Here is a 21,912-nt window from a genome sequence, read left to right on the forward strand (position 1 = left end):
AACTTCCTAGAGAGTGTATGGGGACTTTCTGAGCCAAACATTTTAGAGTGTATGGAGGTGCTAGACTAGACTGAAATGGCATGTTTTTCAGAATGGGCCTTTGGTAATATTGCTGAGGATTTTGCAGAGATAAAAATACTGTATATTGTTTTTTCCCAAATGTGCAAGTGGTGGTAGCAAACAACAATGGGCTTGCCGGTGGACACAAATTAAGGTAGTTTTAGGACTGAGCACTGATTGTCCAATTCCATATAGAAATAGTTAATATAAGTAGGAAAAGAAAAAAATACCTTACCCACATTCTGATACAGTACTGTATTATGAAAAGGACAAGTATTCCGTTAGTTCACAGTTAACTTTAATGATGATACACATAAAATACAGACATGTTACAAGTACATGAGGATACACTCATGTATATTGTTCACTCCCTCCTGAGGCCCAAATGTGTTTCAAAATTACAAACATCATATAAAGCCATAGAATGATGTATTGTCCTTAGGTTTGGATATACAACAGTAGATAGTTGTAGAAAATAATCAGTGGACAAAATACCAACAGTAACGTATATTCCTCGGTCATCTAAAATGGAATGTGATCGGTCCTTGTGGTTTTCTGACTTTTTTGAAGGCCTAGCATGTTGTAGCACTCCAGGAACTTTGGAGAAATGTTCTACATAAAAGTTGTGGAATTTTGAAACCGTTTGTATAGTCCATATTATTAGTAATGCAAGATCATCCAAGCAGAGTGTTCCTTTCTAGGTAAAGATCAGTCAGTTTGAGAAGAGGCAGATGCTGGTGGAAATATGTTTTAAGTCTCTTCTATTCACATGGCATAAAAGCCCACAAGGATCGTTGTTGCTAAGAAGAAAAGAACCAGAGTCCAACGTATGAATGATGTGCTGGGCAACATGTCCTTATGTGTCATCTGTACCCGGTCATCTTGCTTTGGACCTATATTAAGAGAAAGGAAACTTTTTAAAGCTGGAAACCAGGTGGAGAGATTTTGTTTCCACAACATTAAAGTGACATTCCAGTCGTATCGATAACATCACTAAATGCCAGGCATATGCTTTCAACAGAGCAGCTACACAAGATAAGTGATACAGAAAGATAATATTACAACCCCCCCCCCCCAATTTGCTGCACTGTGTAAAGCTGTGGGGTGGTGTTGGTTGTAAAATGAAGAGTACTGGAAAATAACATCCATAAACATTCAGCCACTAAATGACCACTTTGTCATTCAGAATTAAGGCTATGGTTACCAAAGAGGTCATAACTTCCACTGAACACTATGGAATTTTAGTTTGCAGAAATACGCAGATGGTTGTACTTGCATTTTATGTACAGTGGTGCCTCACAAGATGATTTTAACTGGTTCCCCGAAAATTGTCATCTTGTGAAAAAATCATCTTGCGAGGTTCCCTATGCATCGGTCTCAAAAAAAAAAAAAAAAGTCCTGCGAAGCATCGGTCTTAAAAAAAAAAGTCTTGCGAAGCATCGGTCTAAAAAAAAATCTTGTGAAGCACGGTCATAGAAAAAACGTCTTGCAAGGCACCATAGTGATCGCAAAAAACAATCGTCTTGTGGGTTTTTTGTCCCACGAGGCAATTGTTTAGTGAGGCACCACTGTATTACAAAAATCCTAGGAAGCCAAGATCTCCAGAGCTTGGAAAAGTTACTTTTTTGAATTGCAACTCTGAACCATCCAGCCAACACGGCCATACTGCCTAGAGGCTTCTCGGAGTTGTAGTCCAAGAAAGTAAGTTTTCCAAATTCTGCTAGGCTCTACAAAATCTTTGCATAAATTGGATTTTTTTTTTGTTTTCCATTCACTTTTGTTTTCCCTTCCACTTGTATACTAAGAGATCAAACTATGATTTTGGCTCAGTGAATAGTATTTCCTATACTTGTTTGTTATACTGCTTCAGTGAGTTCATAGAAAAGGCCAGACTCAGCACCTCCATGCTCTCCCTAAAAAGACTTTTGCTGTGTTTTGCCTAATTTCTGGCTCTTTTGCTGGATATCTAAATGACAGCTTCATCTTCTAATTCTCCCATATTGTAATTTATTCCCATATTGTAATTTATTCCATGCTTTAAAGAGGAAAGAATGGGAGAACTGCATAGTGCCTTTTTATTGATCCACCTGGAAGTATGCTGGCATACTTCAGTATCATTTGCAAATAGATGATAATTCTACCACATGTCTATTGCAAAGTATAATAAAATGATGCCCTGTAAGCCCCCACAGTCTATGTTACGAGTGTAAGTGAGTTTTGTTATCTGCCTCAAACTCTTGGACTTCTAGTACTGGAGGAGGAAGAGACATGGGATATCCATCAGAGACTCCTTAGTATCTGTCAGACAATTGCCAGCACTACAACTCCTTAGATAAATCATTAATAGGATATAGAGGTGTCAGGATGAAACTATATCTATTAAATTCACTTCAAAATTGCATATGTTTGCAGTGTAGGTGTTCACTCAGAGTGTGATCACACAAGGGAAAGGATGGCATTTTGGATTGATTATGGAGCAGTCTACTGGAATCTCTTTCCTGGTGATCATATGATGTGCGGAGAAATGCACTCCAGCCTGAACCCAATCCATACTTCTTTTTGAGGACATACAGAAGCAATTCTATGACAGATGGAAGGGTCTCTTTAAAGGAGATCACTCCCTGCAAAGTGACCCTTTCTGGGGCAATCAAGTGCATGCCTTTCCAACCATTTGATTGCACCCTCAGTACAGACCTTGGGTACTGATCATCAAAAGTGTAGATCAGAAAAGCTAGAGAAAAATTAAGGGAGCTGTCTGTTATGGAGCCAGTGGGAATCTGAATGGTGTGCAATTGCAGGAACTGAAATTGCTCTGATAAATAAGCCCTTACCCTGTGTACTGTTGATTCCTCTTGTGTGAAGCTCTGTCTTGGGCTTCACAATGTGTCCATTCTCTGAGATTCGTCCTTGGCTCGCTAGCCTCTCCAGCTCCTCAAACACCTGTGAAGATGGATTGCACAGTATTTTTGTTACTAAAGAACACTTTCTTTCCTTTTCCACACAAATATATCAGCGTTTTGCAGAAACTGTTTTTAAGGTTTTAGATGGTCTTTGATCTTCCAAGCCTCCTATTCTGGTTTGCAATATAAATATGAAATCACTTTGGGGAAAAGATGGAGAACTTGCTAGCATAGCCTCCCCAGCTTGGTTGGACTACAGTTCTCATCATCCCCAGCTGGTACAGCCAATAATGCATAAACAGACGGCATAAACATTTTTCCTTGTGTGTGTAAAGAATATTTCAATTACTGTACATCCTAAAAATATAGATGCTTATAGCCTTAAAATGCTAATTTTTAAAGGATGGAATACATCTCTAAAAATATCAAAGTTGTTAAAATAAAAGTCTATGAAAGTAAAATAGTGTTTTAGCATATCTAGAAACAAATGAAAAGTATTCTCAATGATCACCCAGCCAAACCAATTTGAAACTATGGAGAAAAATCCATGATGACTGTTGCTGCTGGTTTAAGGAAAATGAAGCCTCCTACTGTGCTGTTATGTGATTGTTATTGATATCCAGTGCATGTGGTGTGCATGGAGCTGTGTTGTTTTTCCATGATGAGTTGAATGTGGATGATGAATTGGATTCATGTTTGTGTTACTTATCTCCCTATATTTATAATTCTTTCAATAATTTTCCTTTTCCTTCTAGCTATAAACAATCCTTTTTTAAGGGGCTTGAAGATCCAGGGAAAAATTTTCAATAGGAAATTCTATTTTCCCCAAAGTCTTCATAATTTTGAAGGCTTGTAACTACATCTCTGGCAAGCTGACACTAAGACATATTGCTTTGACTAAAATTTTGCAATGTTTGGAGGAAAATAAAGGCCTGTAACACCAGGGTTCTGGAATGCCAGAACATTGGAAAACAGAATATTGTAACATCAAGGTATTGGAACTACACATAATGCAAATTTTAAGTCCTGCATCCTGTGTTTCTGCTTTGTTATCATTTGGAAAACATGTTCAACTGTCAGGAATGTTATGATCCAGTGACCTTGTTTGTGGTATGCTGGCTAATTGTTTTCCAGTCACTATAGTAAACTATTTTTCAAACCTAAATTTTAAAAGCACTTTCATTTTCACGGCTATTTTTCTATTCGCTTTTAATTATTTTAACACCATACACACAAAATTTTATATCTTGTCAATTCATTGTGGTCCAGGAACATTTTCTGTAAATTCTGATCCTTTGGACTTAGTAGCCTTTTTAGTTGGCGTAGACCTTTCTGAATTATCCCACGTTCGTTTAGTCGTTTAGTTGTGTCCGACTCTTCGTGACCCCATGGACCAGAGCACGCCAGGCCCTCCTATCTTCCACTGCCTCCCGGAGTTGTGTCAAATTCATGTTGGTTGCTTCGCAGACACTGTCCAGCCATCTCATCCTTGGTCATCCCCTTCTCCTCTTGCCTTCACACTTTCCTAACATCAAGTTTTTTTCCAAGGAGTCTTTTCTTCTCATGAGATGGCCAAAGTACATTATCCCACAAGTAAATCCTATTCCTACCCCCACCTTTTTGTGGATTACAATAACCATATCTGGCCTCAGTTAGCACGGCCATTGGCCATCATGACTAGGGAACTTTGGGAATTGAAATCAGTAAAAGTAACATTTGCAAGCTTAAGACTGGATTGGACCAGTGCCCCCTAGATGGTTTGGACCACAGCTCCCATTTGATCAGCTAGCATGATCACTGGGCAGCAGTTATAGGAATTATAGTCTGGATGGGCTCAGTCTACTCTGTGTTATTACAGTGTCCAGTTTAGGAGAATAAATGTGGGAGAAGATCAGTGCAACTAATAAAAAACAACACTAGTTTTCTCACAGAATTGCCAGCAGATGGCATTGTTGGATATTAAAGAGATAATACAGTCAGTAAATTACTCACTTCTATGTTCAGCAGGAAAGATTTCTTGGCCTCTTCCAGGATTCTCTCTTCAGTAGCAAGGTCCATGGGGAGACTGTTCATCCGAGCTCGGTAGAGTTGTTTGAACTTGGAGATGTTGGTGACCCCAGGGAAATTGAAGAAAGACAGTCCCTCTCCAGTACTTGGCAGTTGTAGCGATTTTTGGGCAATTTTCTTCAGAATCTGCCCCCCAGACAAATCTCCTAGGTAGCGAGTGTAAGCATGAGCCACTAAAAGCTCTGGTTCGTACTGACCCACATGATAAATCCGGTCCACATATTTCTGAGTTGCCTCATGACACTGGATCTCCTCTTTCCATGTTGGACCATAGAAATATTCTAAGTCTTTCTCCAAAGCAGCCTTGCGATTAAGTTCATTTGGGAAATAAACAGGTGCATAGACTGGGTTGTCCTTATTCCGCTCAGATTCATCCTCAAGAGCCGAATAGATGTAGTACAGAGAAGCTAAATACAGCTGAAACAAAGAGCAAAGGAGAAGAACAAGCTTAGATAGTTCCAAAGCCTACCTGTTAACAATATAAATGAATCATTTGCATATATGTCATATAAAGCTAGTTTCAATTCTTTTTGTTTACTTATTGATGGTCCTTGGGAGGTTCTTCTTTTAACCCCCTTTAAACATTTGGTTTCAGAAGCATTCCTGGGTACTTTGAACACAGCAACAGAATTGCCTCATTAGAACTTGGGAAAATACTCAGATCATGACTTTGATTAGACACTGAAGCTGCACAGGTAGTCATCCATCAGATATTTGGGACCCAAGTCAAAAGCCTTCGGCATGAAATGTAAAATAACTTTCTTAGTTTTCCCAGGCCTAACAACAGACTTCCAGTAATAGAAAAGAGCCGAAAAGTACTCTGCCAATAAAAACAATGGGTTGGATCCAAAGGTGGCTTCGTGCTAGCAGTGGAAGCTACTCCCACTTGTATGTAAGGCATGGCCTCTGATGATGAGGGACCAGATGCAGCCTATTGCATAATAACTGACCACACTCCCTAGTCCTCAAAATGCTTTCTGGAGACTCACATGGGAGCCTACAGTGAGTATGAAAAATTAGTGAAAATCCAGCCCATTGCCCTGTGGAAGCGCTTCCTGCAATTGCAAAGCCACTATTGGATGCCACTGAGCAGATCTAATGCTACCAAAGTCACTGCCAGCTACCTTTGCAGGGGGAAAAAGGAGTCATTATTGCTACATTGCCGGTACTTTGATAAAGAACATTCCGTCCCATACTGTGTTGCAAGTGGAAAACAGAACGAGAAACACTTTAAATATTAACTAAGTTCCCAGGAATATGCTGTTTAAATCCAGTAAATCCAGCCCAAAATATTGCACAATAATTTTAGGAAATATTTTGGTGCTGCAAACCAAAGTGCTCTTATGTGGAACAGATAATAATCATGTGTTGTCGAGCCCATTCTAATGTATGGTGTTTTCCAGGTAAAAATACTCAGAAGTGGTTTACCATTCCCTTCCTCTGGGGTCATCCTCAGGCAATGCAGCCTGCCCGAGGCCACTCTACTCCTGGCAGGTGCAGTGGGGGAATCAGACTCCCCACCTTTACCACATAAGTGCCTATATTTCAGTCCTCCTCCCCAGTAAACTATTAGCAGCTGTTGGAAAATATTTTAATTGGGAAAATGACACTAGAGGAAGGACTAAACGCCCTTCTCCACTCTAGCACTGCTACCATGATCTAATTAGCACCACCATCTGATTTTAACCTAGTTGTTGGGGGGTGAGAATGCTGGAACAAAGATTTCCTGTGTATTATGTTAAATCTGGTCCTGATTGGTCAAGTTACCTTTTGATGCTCTTATCCATTTTATTACTGGACAAGGATTAGCCTATGCTAGTGCTCAGGTAGCAAGGAATGTATTGCCTTCCCAGTCAATTGGTTTGGTTGAATGGGAGACAGCCAATCAACAGAGAATGGAAATGTCCAGGAAATATATAGAGTGTTTGATAACAAAATTGGCCCCATAAACTAGCTCTTGAGAGTGTTATTGTTGCTGCCATAGATATCTCTGAGGGATTTTTCTCCATATTGACTTTTTTACATCTGTGTTCCTGTTTACTTGCAACTGATTAGTATTCAGAAGCTACACCTAAGAATTATTTCCAACCAGTTTTACCAGGCTGCTGCAAGGTATGTCCAACATGCATTTAATCTAACACATCTTTGAAAGGTGGGAGTTTCCTTAAAATTCAAAGTGAGCCTGGGAATTGTTTCCTTCTTTGCCTCTGGTATGAAGCAGGATGACTTCTCAACATCACCAAACAAGATGCTAAGATTATGGGGGGTTTTAAATTATAAAATTCAATTATTAAGAGGATTAATATTTTTTCTCTCCTTGGTCTTAGCCATCTGTCTTCTCCTAACTTTTAGTATTCCAGTTATTCACCAACCCTGGCCACTGAATGCAAGCACATTAACCTTAGTGATGTTTCTGAGCAGATGGTCAACCCAGAAATTTGATGTCACTGCCAGTACAATCCTTTTGCACAAGAGACTGCTCCTGGTTTTCCTACGAATCTTTTTTTTGCCCTTTTGAGCAAACTAATTGGAGATAAGAAGGGCTGTGGTTAAGCAACTCAGTGTCAGAACTGCTGATCTAGAACAAACCTCCACCTATGCACCTAATCTATGCTTCTACCTTATCTGGAACTAAGTGGCAAAAACATATAAAAGACTAGGCTAGGCAATCCAAACTTCTTGTACTCTTATTATATAGGGATAGGGAAGTCATAGATATAAATTTTATTTTATTTCAAATATTTTTACCCCACATTTCTCCTTAAAAAGGTTCCAAGGTGGCATACATCATTAAAAAGGCCCCAAGGTGGCTTACATGATTAAAAGACAATACTGTATTTAAAACTAAAAACAGTAAGTATACAAATACTAAAAAAGATCAAACAAGTACCACTCTAAGAAACAGTAAACAAAAGCAACACAACACAAACATATTCAAAGCAGTAAGGCACAACAAAACCCCCAGTCAGGTAGCCAGCGATGAAGGCAAAGCTTGCCTGAAGAGAAAGGTCTTTGCCTGGTTGCGGAAGGACAGCAAAGATGGGGCCAGCCTGGCCTCCTGTGGGAAGGAGTTCCAGAGTATAGGAACAGCAACAGAGAAGGCCCTCTCCTGTGTCCCCACATAATGTACCTGTGAAGGTGGTGGGACCAAGAAAAAGGTGCCTGATTATTATCATAACACCTGAGCAGGTGCATAAAAGGAGACACAGTCCTTGTGGTGGCTTTGGCCCAAACTGCTCAGGGGCCAAGTCCTCTACATGAAAGGATCTCCTCTATTTGAAAGACAATGCAGACCAAGCCCACTTTAAAGGAAAAGGATGGAGAACTTGCATATACGGTGAACAGCATTTGAATAGTAGACTGGAGCACACACCCACCACCTGGCCACACTGTTTCCCACTAGGGTACGTTACACTGTTTTAAGTTATGGCAATTCTTTCTCACTCTGCATCTATCTTTATACGTTAGGCATCTGCAAACTGTGCACATATCCGTTCCATCTTTTATCTTCTGTTTTTATCTATCTATCTAGCTATCTAGCTATCTAGCTAGCTATCTAGCTGTCTAATTTTATTTGTATCCCTCCCATCTGGTCTATACGACCATTCTAGGCTGTAGACCATTGATGTTGGCTTGGGGTTCTGGGAAAGAGAGTCCAAAAAAGATTAACACCTCTAATTGCTCGTTCGAAGAGAAGTTCAAACTTCTGTTTTCAGGATCCTGTAGGAATTTAGATTAATCTCGTTCTCTTCTAGTAAGAAAAGCACTTGCTGATATAATGTGTGTAGTTATATATGTATTCCAGGCATTTCTGGGAAAGATTTTTTTTTAAAAAATCCCCCAGACTTTCCAGCTTTTGCAGCAATGAATGGCACTGGTGCCACATCTCCACATCCTGCCCCCCCCGCCCTCCCCCCTCGAACCAGGGCTGGGGTACCTTAAATTCCCGAAGCGAGATCTGGCTCCTTTGGAAGTTCTTCATGAACGCGGTGTTCTCCGCCTGGACGTGCACCTCCTTGGTGCTTTCCTTCAGGGCTTCCGACAAGTCCCGGCGGGACATCCTGTAGGGGAGACGCGGGAGAAGAGCATCAGCATTAAGGAGAGGCATCAGGCAGCCAGATTATATTGCGGGGGGGGGCAGGAGGTGTGCACCATTCCTGAAAGATTGGGGCTGGGAGGAGCACGGATGGGGGCGCGCCCGCCCCCCTGCCTCGATCAAGAGGCGTCCCTGGATACGACTCAACCCCCAGCTCCGAAGCGCTTGTTTCTGCACAGCTGAGAACCTGATGAAATCAAAAACGCTGATACTTAGAATGGAATTAAACGTCCAGAGACTCGAGGCTCCTTGATCAAAAGTTTACAGGTAGGGAGGGGTGAGTGGATGTATTAGAAAGAGAGAGAACTTTCTTGACAGTGATGCCAGATAGCCATCCCAAAGATCTACAGGTCCATTTTAATCCTTCATGCCTCAGCAGTCGCTCCAGATCCTGGAGAAAAGAAGTGACCACGGAGTCAAGCGGAATTGAAATGAGGATGGTGTCATTAGAGTATTCGTCTGCGAATACCAATGACCCTCATCTCTAGTCTAGATCATCTATCCCTAGTACTCACCCTTCTGAGCGCTGAGCCATCCTGGCTTGCTTTCGTCCTGTCAACTCGTCACCTTTTCTTCCTCGTCTCTCTTTTGCCCCGCTGGCTTCCTCTCCTCCAGAGTCTGAGAAGTTTCTGCCTTGGGCAGCCCTTCTCCCGCATCTTTCTTTATACTCTCATCCCGGGGGTCACGTGCTCAGGCAGGCAAACATCTGACCTCAGCGTACAGTACTGTACCCTTGCAACAGCCAGGCTGCTTCTTCTCCCCGCCCTCCCCGCTGCTTCCCTCTTCTTCTTCCTCTGGGAGGGAGGGAGGGAGGGAGGAATCACCTGATGCTGCTTGGCAGCTAAGCATAACAGGATGTCTAGATTCCCTTGGGTATTCTGCCAGAACTGATTAACCCTCTTTGTGTTTCCCCGTAGCTGCACAATAACCTATGTTTCTCAATATGGAAGACTGCTGTGGAATCTACTACATGATCATTTTGTACCAAAGCAAGGTAGGAGAAGACAAAGAGAGCTAATGAAGGGGAGAACCTCTGTGACTGCTGGAGAGGTAAAGGTTCCCCTTGACAATTTTTGTCCAGTTGTGTTCGACTCTAGGGGGCGGTGCTCATCCCCATTTCCAAGCCATAGAGCCAGCGTTTTGTCCGAAGACAATCTTCCGTGGTCACATGGCCAGTGCGACTTAGACACGGAACGCTGTTACCTTCCCACTGAGGTGGTCCCTATTGATCTACTCGGATTTTTACATGCTTTTGAACTGCTAGGTTGGCGGGAGCTGGGACAAGCGACGGGCGCTCACTCCGTTGCGTGGATTCAATCTTACGACTGCTTGGTCTTCTGACCCTGCAGCACGAAGGCTTCTGCGGTTTAGCCCACAGCGCCACCACATCCCCTGGAGACGCGGAGTGCTGGAGAAGACAGTTATAAAAGTCGAAGAAGACCAAATATGAGATGGATTGACTCAATAAAGGAAGCCACAGACTTGAGTTTGAGCACAACTGTTAACAACAGGACATTCTGGAAATCACTTTCTTGCTCGTCTTTCTTTACCATAAGTCGGAGGTGACTTGAAAGCAGACAAGGACACCCAAGGTGCAATTGTATCACCAGCTAAACTTTTAAGTGTCCTTTCCAGAGCTCAGAAACTATTTTAAAAAACAAAACAGGAGCTGGGATAGTGTGCCCTCCAGTTGTTGGACTCTTGCTGGAACACCAACTATGCTACCTGAGGCTGAGCAGTGTTGGAATCTAGCCACAACTGGAAGTCCACAGCGAGCTATTGTGGGTTTTATAGATATATATATATATAAAATTAAGGCATAGGAGTGTTACATATCATTCTTCACCATATGCTAGAAATGCCCATACTGGGAAGCCTTCCATACAAATGGCAACCTCGTATGAAAATGATGCTGCCATGATAAGGGCACTTTCATAAAATAAAATGTATCATTTAATCAGAAAGGACTTTTAAAAAGACTACAATGTCTCATATCTCCCAGCCAGCATGGTCATGGACAATCAGAGAGTCATGCTCCCAAAAAGTAACCTTTTCCCATTTTTTATTGGTTGCCAGCATACCTGGAGTAAAAATAGCTTCACCTGATCTTGCTCACATTACAAAAATTTGGTCTATACAAATAAAAGCAGCTAGACTAGTTGTAATACCTAAATGAAACCTATGGGTTCATTAATAGTCTATCTCTCTTGGGGGACAAACAATTGGAGCTTTGTGTCATCTTCACAACTTGCTCGTAGGCTTTCCTGAGGCATCTGGCTGGCTATTGCTGATCACAGAGTGCTCAACTAGACAAGGCTTTGATTTCTTCCAGTAAGATTACCCTTGTGCTCTGAGAAATCAGCAATGGAAGGTTAACCTGACATGAAGATTAGTAGTATCTCATGCCATTATATGTAGATAAAGCTGCTGTGAAAAGCTCAGGAGCATGGACAGATAAAAAAAGCTGGCAATGCAAGGCACAAATCAATTGCGGGAATTACAGTGTGCTTAGTAAACATAATGACTTGGGTAGTTCATTGCACAACCAGGGTTAGAAGTTCAATTCCCTCCTATGTCTCTTAGGAAAGTAGTCAACCTGTGTAGATTTGGGGGAGATGTACGGTCTCAGTATGTCCCAGAAAAAAAGGAATGGTAAGCCAGAATAATTGATATATGTGAAATATGGAGGAGAGATTTACAGATTCCATGAACCAAGAGAAATATATCAAATTATGCTTGAACTCTTGCTAGAAGCTGAAATGACCAAACTGAGGCTATTGTACTTTGGATGTATCACCAGAAGACAAGACTCACTGGAAAAGAGAAAACCTTGAAGGCAGTGGGAAGAGAGGAAGATCTAAAATGAGACAGATTGACCCAACAAAGGAAACCATAGATTTGAATTTGCAAGACCTGAGCAGGATTTTTAATAACAGAATTTTTCAGAGGTTATCATTCAGAGAGCGACATATGTCAGAAGCAAGTTGACAACACATGACAAAACAGCAACAAATGTAATCCGGAACCTGGTTCCAGTCTTATTGTTTATCCTCAATGCATTAGAGTTCCCATTAGGTCAGAAAATGCCTCAGAACTCTCTCAAAACAAACCTTAGACCTCCCCCTGCATGCATCAATCTGGACGAGGATTTAAAAACTGTGACAATTTTCATTTGTTTTAGTTTAAGAGGCAGACATTTTGAGGTAAGTGGGTTAGAGTTTAGGAAATATGACATGCTGACAATGCTGCTGACTCAGCTGAACTTCTTTATAACTTCACTTTTTTCCCCTTTCAAAACAACCAGATTGTTCCAGATAGATCAAGCATCATTGTCATGTGCTGTCAAGTCAATTCTGACTTATGGCGACCCTTTCCAAGGTTTTCCAGGTAGAGAATACTCAGAAGTGGTCTTCTCTTCTGGAAGTGCCCTGGAACTGTGCAGCTTGCCCAAGGCCACACAGGCTGGCTCTTCTCCCAGGAGGCACAGTGGCTCCACAGCTAGATACCTAAACCACTGAGCTATCCAGCCAGTTTGGTCTAGATAGAACATCCTTGTAAAATGTTCTCAGCTCTACTGAAACTACTCCATAGCCAGTTGTTACACTACTGCTGTCTTTACTATAACACAAAATAATTATATAACAAGTCACAATTTGAATGCCCACCATGAGTCACATGAATCTTCTTCTCATGATATAGTAAAGTACCAAACATGTGAATGATGACTGTTTAATTGATCCTTGTGAGATGGCTGTGGGGATCAATGTGTTGCATCCATTATCAAAGAATACTTCGGAGATTTCAGTTCAAGAAAGAGGGAGCAGAAATGAAAGCCTTCAGACTGGATATGTTTCCCACAGATCACTCAAGTCACACCCAGGACACATTTACCTCATAGAAACCATGGTGATAAGGTCATTTGAGAAGGTGTTCTATTGACATCAGCTGTCTGTTCATTGCTACTCTCCTGTCAGATATTTTAATGGTTGCCAAATGAATGAGGTGGGGGAGGACAGAAAAATAGTAATGGTAGTAGAGCAATATGGCATGAGCTTGTGATGTCATAAGGGCACCATATTTGTCTGGGTTTAAGAATAAGCCATTGTGCAGTTGCTGTTGGCCCTTGGAGACAGTAATAGACTATGGCTGTAGAGACCTGGATTTTCATTTCTGATCAGTCAGAAATGCTTATTCGGTTATTTCATACTGCTCCTTATATTCCAGGCGAACTTATCTCAGATAAGTTTTCCTTGTTCTTCCTTATTAACTCTCTAAGTTGTTGTGAGGGGGAAAATGGATATGGGGAAGAGAGTAGATATGCTCTCCTGACACGACTGGCCCTGCCATTAGGCAGAGTGAGGCAACTGGCTTCACTGCTGGATGGCAATGACAGCAGCTCCCACTGTTCCTCCTAAAGCTGCCCACGCAGGTGTTTGTCTCGGTCACGTATATGGGCAGACCCTGCCCTGGGCCCCATAAACTAAAGCTTGGAACAGCTAATTTCCGGATTACAGCTCCCAGAACCCCCAAGCTAGCATGGTGTTATGTTGTTTTGGTCATTCTGGGAGATGAAGGCCAAGAGTGTTCAAGCTCAGAGCAGTTTTGGCCTACAGCCCAGAGACCTTTGGGTAGAGTGGGCGGCATATAAGTTGAATAAATAAATAAATAAACTGTCGTCCCCACTTTACAATGAGGGTATTTATCATTTCTATTGCTGACATGAGATTCATCTGATAGACCCTCTGGCATCTGCGTGTGAAATGAGCAGAGGGGGTCATGTTGTTCTTTGCCTCGTGTAGCAAAATGTATATGAGCACCCATGTGCCCTGATCAGTCTGTGTAATGGGATATTCCACTATTCACTTTCAAATGATGAAGACTTATTAGCTCCTTGTAGCTTGTTTGTATAGCTTCTTTTTTTCTTTACAGTGCTGAATTACACTTTCCATATGTCCAGAATAATCTTTAGCATGATCAGGACATGACAACATATTCTTAGAGCTGCAGAGCTGGAAGGGACCCTTTGGGTTGTCGAGTCCAGTCCTTGTCAAGGAGGCACCGTGGGGAATTGAACTCTCAGCCTTTGGCTCTGCAGCCAGAGACCTAAACCACTGAGCTGTCCAGCAATTTTCATTCTCAGCTATGCCAAGTTGTGGCTTCTGTATGGTGGAGCCAATTGTGACTAGCAGCAGACCCTAAATGCACTACAAAGTAAAGGTGTGATGAAACTATAGTGCCTGAATAAATGTTCCATAGCTTTTGATGGCTCCTAGCACCATTAAATAAATATAATGTTGAATAATGACATGAACTGGTAGGATCTGCAATAAATAAATAAATAAAAAGTTTATGGCATGGGCTAGTGCTATTTAGTCAGCTAGCATGTCCTCTTCAGGCTACTCCATTTCATCTTCTAATCAGTCAGCACTCTGTGACTGTACTGTATATGTTCGGTTAACACTGAGTGTTTTTGATCTAAAGATATTTGTATTTCAGCAATCCTATGAGTATCCAGTATCCCCTTGGACATGGATGGTACCATTTGACTGCCTAAACAAGGACATTTCACTCTGGATATTTGGAGAAAGAGGGAGTGATTAATTTGCTGAATTTTGTCTCTTTATGTAGTTGTTACTCACAAGGAGCCTTGTCTAAAAAAATAAAGCTGGTTAGTCCATTAAATGATTGGGTCAGCAGCATTTAGACACTTACCCTGCCTCTTTAAATTCATTATTGGTACAAGAATAGAGGTTCTACATTGTCAGTTGAAGCACATGAGATTAAATTTCCAAGTCAGCTTTAGGTTCTTTCTTAGACTCACTGTCTCTGCTACAGCTGCTGGGAACCATGCCAGAGGCTAAACTCCAAGAAGATTGCTTGCATTACTCAGCAAAAGCTGAGCAAAAGCTGTACCACGTTTCAGGAAACATGATACAGTGACACAGCAAAAATAGCCCTGAAAGGAACCGCTGACTCAGGAAACATCACGTCCCGCTCACAACAGGAAAGAGGAACAGGCTTGGAGGATGTGGCAACAAGCTTGCAGAGGACTGAAAACCCCCAGTAGTGTGAATGGAACATAAAGCATAATGAGCAAAAGTGAGGTGGTTTAATTAAGAAAGTACAGTTGGTTTTGTAAATACAGTACTTTGATTAAAGACTTGGACTTTCCGACAGCAGGCAATGCACAGTTAGTACTGCTCTGGAAGAGATGTTGTAATCATTTTACTGTCTACAGTTAAACGTAGAGCTTGTCATTTTAGTTCAAATGGCACATATATAAAATAAAATAGAGGAGTTCCCAGGACACTGTCCAGAGAAGAAGACAAGAGCTGGTTTCAGCAGGGGAGGGTGAACTGCACGAAACACTTGGACAGCAGCTTGTCCTTAGAAATCAAGTTGTTGTTTTATCCGTTATTTTCTTGAAATCATGGGAAATGGGGTGTGTGCCAGAGGATTGGAAGAAGGCTAATGTTGTCCCTATCTTTAAAAAGTGCAAAAAAGAGAAACCTGGGAACTACAGGCCAGTCAGCCTGACATCAATCCCAGGCCAAATTCTGGAACAGATCATAAAGCAGTCATTGTGCAAGCTCCTAGAAAGCAATGCAGTAATAACTAGAAGCCAACACAGATTTGTCACGAACAAATCCTGCCAAACTAATTTGATCTCATTTTTTGATCAGGTCACCTCGCTGATAGACTGAGGGTATGCTGTAGGCGTAGTATATCTTGACTTCAGCAAAGCTTTTGACAAAGTGCCCCATGAGATCCTGATTAGCAAGCTAACGAGGTATGGGCTGGATAGATCAAGTGTCAGGTGAATACACAATTGGCTACAGAATCGTACTCAGAGGGTGATGATTAATGAGGCCTTCTCCAACTGGGAGGAGGTAAAAGTGGGGTACCCCAAGGCTCAGTCTTTGGCCTGGTGCTCTTCAATATCTCAGTATCTTTATTAATGACTTGGATGAGGGAGTGCAGGGAATGCTTGTCAAATTTGCAGATGATACAAAATTGGGTGGAATAGTTAATACCCTAGAACACTGGTTCTTAACCTTGAGTTACTCAGGAGTTTTGGACTGCAACTCCCAGAAGCCTTCACTACCAGCTGTGCTGACTGGGGTTTCTGGGAGTTGCAGTTCAAAAGCATCCGAGTAACAAAGGTTAAGAACCCCTGCCCTAGAAGACAGAAACAACATTCACAATGACCTTGATAGGATGGAGTACTGGGCTGAAAGCAACAGAATGAAATTCAACAGGGATAAGTGCAAAGTACTGCACCTCAGAAAAAGAAACCAATTGCACAGTTACAAGATGGGGGATACCTGGCTCAGCAAAACAACGAGTGAGAATGATCTTGGAATTGTCCTAGATCACAAGCTAAATATGAGCCAAGAGTGTGGCGTGGCTACAAAAAAAGGCAAATGCTATTTTAGGCTGCAGTAATAGAAACACAGTTTCCAAATCCTGCAAGGTGCTAGTCCCCCTCTATTCAGCACTGGTTAGGCCTCACCTTAAGTATTGTATCCAGTTCTGGACACCACACTTCAAGAAGGTCGCTAACAAATTGGAACAAGTTCAGAGGAGGGTGACAAGGATGATCAAGGGGTGGGAAACCAAGCCTTATGAGGAAAGGCTGAAAGAATTGGGCATGTTTAGCCTTGAGAAAAGAAGACTGAGGGGTGATATGATTGCACTTTTCAAATATTTGAAAGGATGTCACACAGAGGAGGGGCAAGATCTGTTCTCGATCATCCCAGAGTGCAGGACACGCAACCATGGGCTTAAGTTAAAGGAAGCCAGATTTTGGTTGAATATCAGGAAAAACTTCCTAACTGCTAGAGCAGTACAAGAGTGGAACCAGTCACCTCGGTGATCACACAGTGTAATTGCTGGAGTGAACTAAAATGTCCCCAGAATGTCCCTTCTTGTACTTTTCAGAGCCCCTGTCAGGGGTTTCTACATTTTTGGTGCAGGTAGGATTGCTTTGTTTTGCTCCATTTCCAGCACATGTGATCACCGAGAATGGATAAAAATGAACATTCCGACTATCAAGGCTCCTTCCATTTTGAATTTTTGTTATTGTTGAGTAGATTAATAAGTGGGCCATTTCAGGATATTGGCAAATTAAACACTTCTGCTACTCCTCAGCAGAGGGGCAAAGAAAGTGAAATTTGGGCTGCAGCCAAATCCGGGCAGCTTCTCAACTGGTCCTTTTAAGACACAGCAAAGAATTTGTTTATATTTTTTGTAAATGATGTGCAGTACATCAGTAATGGTATACTAAAGTATACTGAAAAAAAATTCACTTCCCTGGTCCCTCTGCTAAGGAGCAGAGAAAGTGTTCAGTTTGCCAATATCCTGAAGTGGCTTACTTAAGAAGCTAATTCCAAGTGCAAATGAATGACAATCTTTTGACACTGAAGTATGGCTCTTCATAGTGAGAAATTGGCATATCACTTCCGACTCAGCTAAATATAAAATCATAAGTTTGTTGGGTATATACTTCTAGAGTTATGGATCATGAGAACACAAAGATAATACTATGTCCTATTACAGCAAGTCCATAGATCATTGATTTGAAACTCCCATGGAGATCAAAGAGTTTGGTCGACAAAGGTCATTTTGTGCCAGAAATGGGATCAGGGAATTCTAAAGAAATGGGGGGAGGAGAGCGTAGCACTTTTTAAGAGTCTTTCTGAGCTTGCTGCCCTCTAGACATGTTAGACTGTAGTACCTACCATCCATTTTGACAAAGGATGAGGAGAAACATAGTCCAGCACTCCTGGAGAATGCAGGATGTGTAAAGATACATTAAGGGTTCAAATGTGGACAAATAAATCTGAAAACAAGGAGGCTGTTCTACCCTAAACCAGAAAGCAGAAAGCTTTCAGTTTAGAGTGCAACAGCCCCCTTAGTACTTCTGATTTCTCCACAGTGGAGTTTGCTGTTCTTGAGACTTTCCAAGCAACCACATCTCCAAAATACCTGATGGCCTTGTTCCTAATTATCTTATCCAGTGACACTAATTTGTAAGAGGATGGCTCACAATAAGTTCCGGTTACTCAGATATGATGTAAGGACTCAGTTGATACACGAGGAGCAGGTATTCACCTTGTTGAAACACACACCTCACGTGTGTTGAAACACACACCTTACACAGTGCCTCATGACATTGACATATGTGCTAGGAGCTGTATTGGCAATCCCCAAAATTGCTGTTGGCTTGTCCTCTGAAAGAGATGATACTCTTTGTTTTTTGAGCAAGGGAAGGGAACCTTGAGCTCTCACAATCCCCTTAGTTTGCCAGGTAGGGCTGAGGAAAATTATAGGCTAAAGTATCTGGAGAGCCAAAGTCATTTTGCCACTCCTGTTCTTGAGAACAGGGAGCTTCTTTGAACATTTGGTTGCAAAGCAGAAAAATCATCTCACGGAGATGCTTGAGAGAAAGTTAGTAATCGCTTTTTGAATATTGTCATTAATTTTTGTTCAGGATACTTTTCCACCTCTTCTCTGAACAGCTACCTGGCTAACTGGAGGGAAAGAAGACTGAAACATGACAGATAGTGAAGTGGTTTAAATCCTACTCTCAATTTCTGCTAAGGGCAGACCATGGAAAAGTTACTGTTTTGGACTACTGTAACTCCCAGAATTCTGGGGAAATAGTGCTGGTGAGTGATTCTGGAAGCTACAGCCCAAAAGGTAACATTTCCAACTTATAGCTGTGAAATCTCTCTCTGTGTGTGAAGGATTCTTTGTTATTAACAGTTTCACTTGTTTTGTCTTTTGCTAATTAAAACTCACATTTCTTTATGCTTCTTTTATGATCAATTCACATTCCTTTTTGACATTTTCCCCTGATGTTTCCACTGCTTGTGGAAGAGGTGCTAGCAGCAAAATAGTTAATGAGCACCTCCTCCTGATGGCCACCATTCTTTTTCCCCAGAAAGCCCCATAGATTTAAGGGATTGTGGATAAAAATCATTGGTAGTTTTTAAGCAGGCCATTTGTTCCCTTGGTAGCTATTTTCCACCAAAAGAAAAAAGAAAAAAAAGAAAATGAGGTCTGCTAAGAATGACTTCTAGGAGTGGCCCTTGAGTGCAGTTCTGTTGCTGATGTCAAAATCTCTACAGATTCTCCCTTTTCTCACAGTTGAATGGACACAAATGGGACTACTGAATGTGGCTTCTATTTGCTTCCATCTTCCTCTGTCTTGGGACAAATGGAAACTGAACCAAATAAGTGCCATTTTGTTCAGTATTCTGTTTGATTGGAATCCACGTTCCTAATGGAATTGCAGATAAGGATTGGCTCTTTAATGATCTCTGGATTGTATTCTCAAAGGCTTTCATGGCCAGGATCCAGCAAAGTCTAGAACTCAACAAAGTCTGGCTCCCAGCACTGAAAAATATAGCACGGAAAAGGTCAATGAACTCTACCCAGCTACAAGGACCAGTGATCACTGCACACAAAAGATTAGCTAACAACACCATCAATCACAGTGGCAGATCATCTCCCCCTTATCACAACAATACACCCATAACAAAAACCACCCTGATTACCATAATCACCCAATCTCCTGAAAAGGACAAACTGCACCAAAACACAGAGTTCTAACTCCTGTCCTCTGAAGATGCTGGCCACAGAGACTGGCAAAAGGTTAAGAAGAAAAACCTCCAGAGCACGGCCAAACAGCACGAAAAACCTACAACAACCAACGATCTTTGGATTAATTGAAAAATAGAAACAAAGGCTTCTAACATAATTTGTCTCACAAGCTTCAGCTCCTTCTGGTCTATAATGATTACTTTAAGGGAAAGGAGTGTAGCACAAGCCATTTACGTGGGAATTTTTTTTTATTATCACAGAACGTTTATTTTTCAATTGCAATCTGTTATAACTTTAGTAGGTAACCTTATTTAATTTACTCTAAAGATGCATTGATTTATTAGACACCACAGATGGAAAAGTCCATCTGTGCACATTCTGTGTAAGCTCAGAATCTGTTTTAAAACAATGATGTTTTTCCCCATTTTTCCATTTGCTTGTATTCAGTTTTTGCAAAGTTTCCTAGAACACATTCCATTTGTTTTGTATTTTGAACTTTCAGCAGAGAATGAAATGCCACAGGATAAAACCTATGTATAACTAATGCTTAGTCATAGTCTAAAAATCTCTCTTCAAGCCTGTATATTTATTTCATTGCCACAATCATTAGGGTCTTGAAACAGTTAAAGACACTGGAGCCAGATGGCTGAGAAGAATATTTTTTTCCACATTTTTCTAAGCGTTGTTTCCCAACTGAGAGGTTGGCCAGTTCAAACAGCTGCAATCTCTGTACAAAACAAAAAGAAAAAAACCCACAAAGAACTAAAAACAGGAAATGTATTGATTCAGCAGAATCCCAGTGCACCACCGTGACTCAGCAAACTTAGCCTCAGGACTGAGATCTTTACTCAGCAAAGCAGAGAGGCAACCAAAGTCTACCATGACACAGCAAAATGCACAAGCAGGTCTTGGAAGGGTGGTAAAAGAGTTAGTCAGCACAATCAAGGCAATCCACTGTTTCTGGTACATGTGAGGACTCTTTTGTTTTCAAATCCAAACTCAAAATGTATTACCAAGTATAAAGAGCACAGAGATCGTTTTTTGTATTACAGAGAAAGAGAGAGTGCATTGAAAATTTTAATTCTATGTATTGCCTGAGGACTTGTATGATGAAAAGTAGCAGGACAGCAGGGCGTAGATGAATCCCAGCAGTCAAAATGTTCCGTATCTTTTTGTTGCTGTTGTTCTTAGCAGTTGACTTTGAATTATAAATATGTGGATGCATTGTAGCTGAAGATTTCCAGCTTGATGCAAATATGCCAGTAAATTGTAGTTGAAGGTATGCAGCTGAACACTCCTACGCAGACAACAAAGTCTACTGTCTGGTACCAGATCTCACCGGAGATGCTCACCCACTTTCCTTCCTCTCCCTGCTCTCCCCCCTCTGTTCACTCTGTTTCTGCAAGGCACCAATCTTTCAATACTTTACTGCACAGAGAGACAGGTCTAGATTCTAAAATATTCCAAGCAGAAAGGAGCAACTTTTTCTGACTACAGTTTTCCAAAATACCTCATGATTAGGGTGTTCTAAGAGTTATAACCAAAAAGGCAACTTTCCCCACCTCTCCCCCTCTCTCCAGGCTCTTACTATCCTGGTCCAATACTCAGGAGATAACTTAAGGCATCTTCCCCAGCTTACTATCTTCCAGACATGCTGAACTATAACTCTCATCACCCTCATCCACAGTGAGATAGGCATTGCAGTCCAATGTGTCTGGAGGACACCAGATTAGAGAAGGGCGCCTTAAGGAAAACATATGGTGAGAGTGCTCCCCCCCCATCCTTTGATCAGAAAGCAATTCTGCAACAAAAAGTTGGGACCTGATTTTATGGTTTGGTCAGTTTAGAGACTTCCCAATGGGACACAGACCAGTTCAAAAAGCTACTGACTTAGGACAGAATCCAGGATGTAAAGGCCCAGCTGTGTCATACAGTAGGGCAGAAGGTAAAAGTATATTTATGTAGGTAAGGGTTATGGGAACAGTTCCCCAAGTAAAAATAACTTTGTCCTCTAATAAGACCGAACCCTGTAAGCTATGAAGAGCAGCACAAGAAATCAACAGGAAAGCAAGTGACCCTCATCACGTTACAAAGTTTTCCAGTGCTCAGCAGTTTCACTTCACGTTCTCAACATCCAGTATAATGGCTGAGCCTAAACGCTGAGCAGAAGGAGGGAGCAGC

General features: G+C 41.5%; 1 protein-coding gene and 1 long non-coding RNA gene across 4 annotated transcripts; one reads left to right on the top strand and one right to left on the bottom strand.

Annotated features, from left to right (window-relative positions):
- Positions 1-336: 336 nt before the first annotated feature.
- HMOX1 (heme oxygenase 1) lies at positions 337-9,880 on the bottom strand. Its single transcript, XM_020787671.3, has 5 exons — positions 9,639-9,880; positions 8,965-9,088; positions 4,953-5,444; positions 2,892-3,000; positions 337-953 (listed from the first exon to the last, which is right to left on the bottom strand). Exons 1-5 carry the CDS (start codon positions 9,656-9,658, stop codon positions 826-828), a joined length of 873 nt encoding a protein of 290 aa, XP_020643330.3. The 5' UTR covers positions 9,659-9,880; the 3' UTR covers positions 337-825.
- LOC110075945 (uncharacterized) lies at positions 5,444-21,242 on the top strand. 3 transcript variants are annotated; one of them, XR_012087254.2, is made up of 3 exons: positions 5,444-5,722; positions 10,041-10,117; positions 14,620-21,242. It is a non-coding gene; the product is annotated as an uncharacterized LOC110075945 (long non-coding RNA). The 3 variants fall into 3 exon arrangements; XR_002300035.3 differs by lacking the exon at positions 5,444-5,722 and adding an exon at positions 7,003-7,139; XR_002300036.3 differs by lacking the exon at positions 5,444-5,722 and adding an exon at positions 9,246-9,390.
- The last annotated feature ends 670 nt before the right edge of the window (positions 21,243-21,912 follow it).

Source organism: Pogona vitticeps, chromosome 5 (assembly GCF_051106095.1).
Source record: "Pogona vitticeps strain Pit_001003342236 chromosome 5, PviZW2.1, whole genome shotgun sequence".
Taxonomy (NCBI): domain Eukaryota; kingdom Metazoa; phylum Chordata; class Lepidosauria; order Squamata; family Agamidae; genus Pogona; species Pogona vitticeps.

Coding starts and splice junctions, on each gene's coding strand:
- HMOX1 (XM_020787671.3), bottom strand. CDS start 9,658: ATGGCTCAGCGCTCAGAAGG. Junction 9,089..9,638: donor ATGGCTCAGCGCTCAGAAGG/GTGAGTACTAGG, acceptor TCTCCCCTACAG/GATGTCCCGCCGGGACTTGT. Junction 5,445..8,964: donor TCTCGCTTCGGGAATTTAAG/GTACCCCAGCCC, acceptor TCTTTGTTTCAG/CTGTATTTAGCTTCTCTGTA.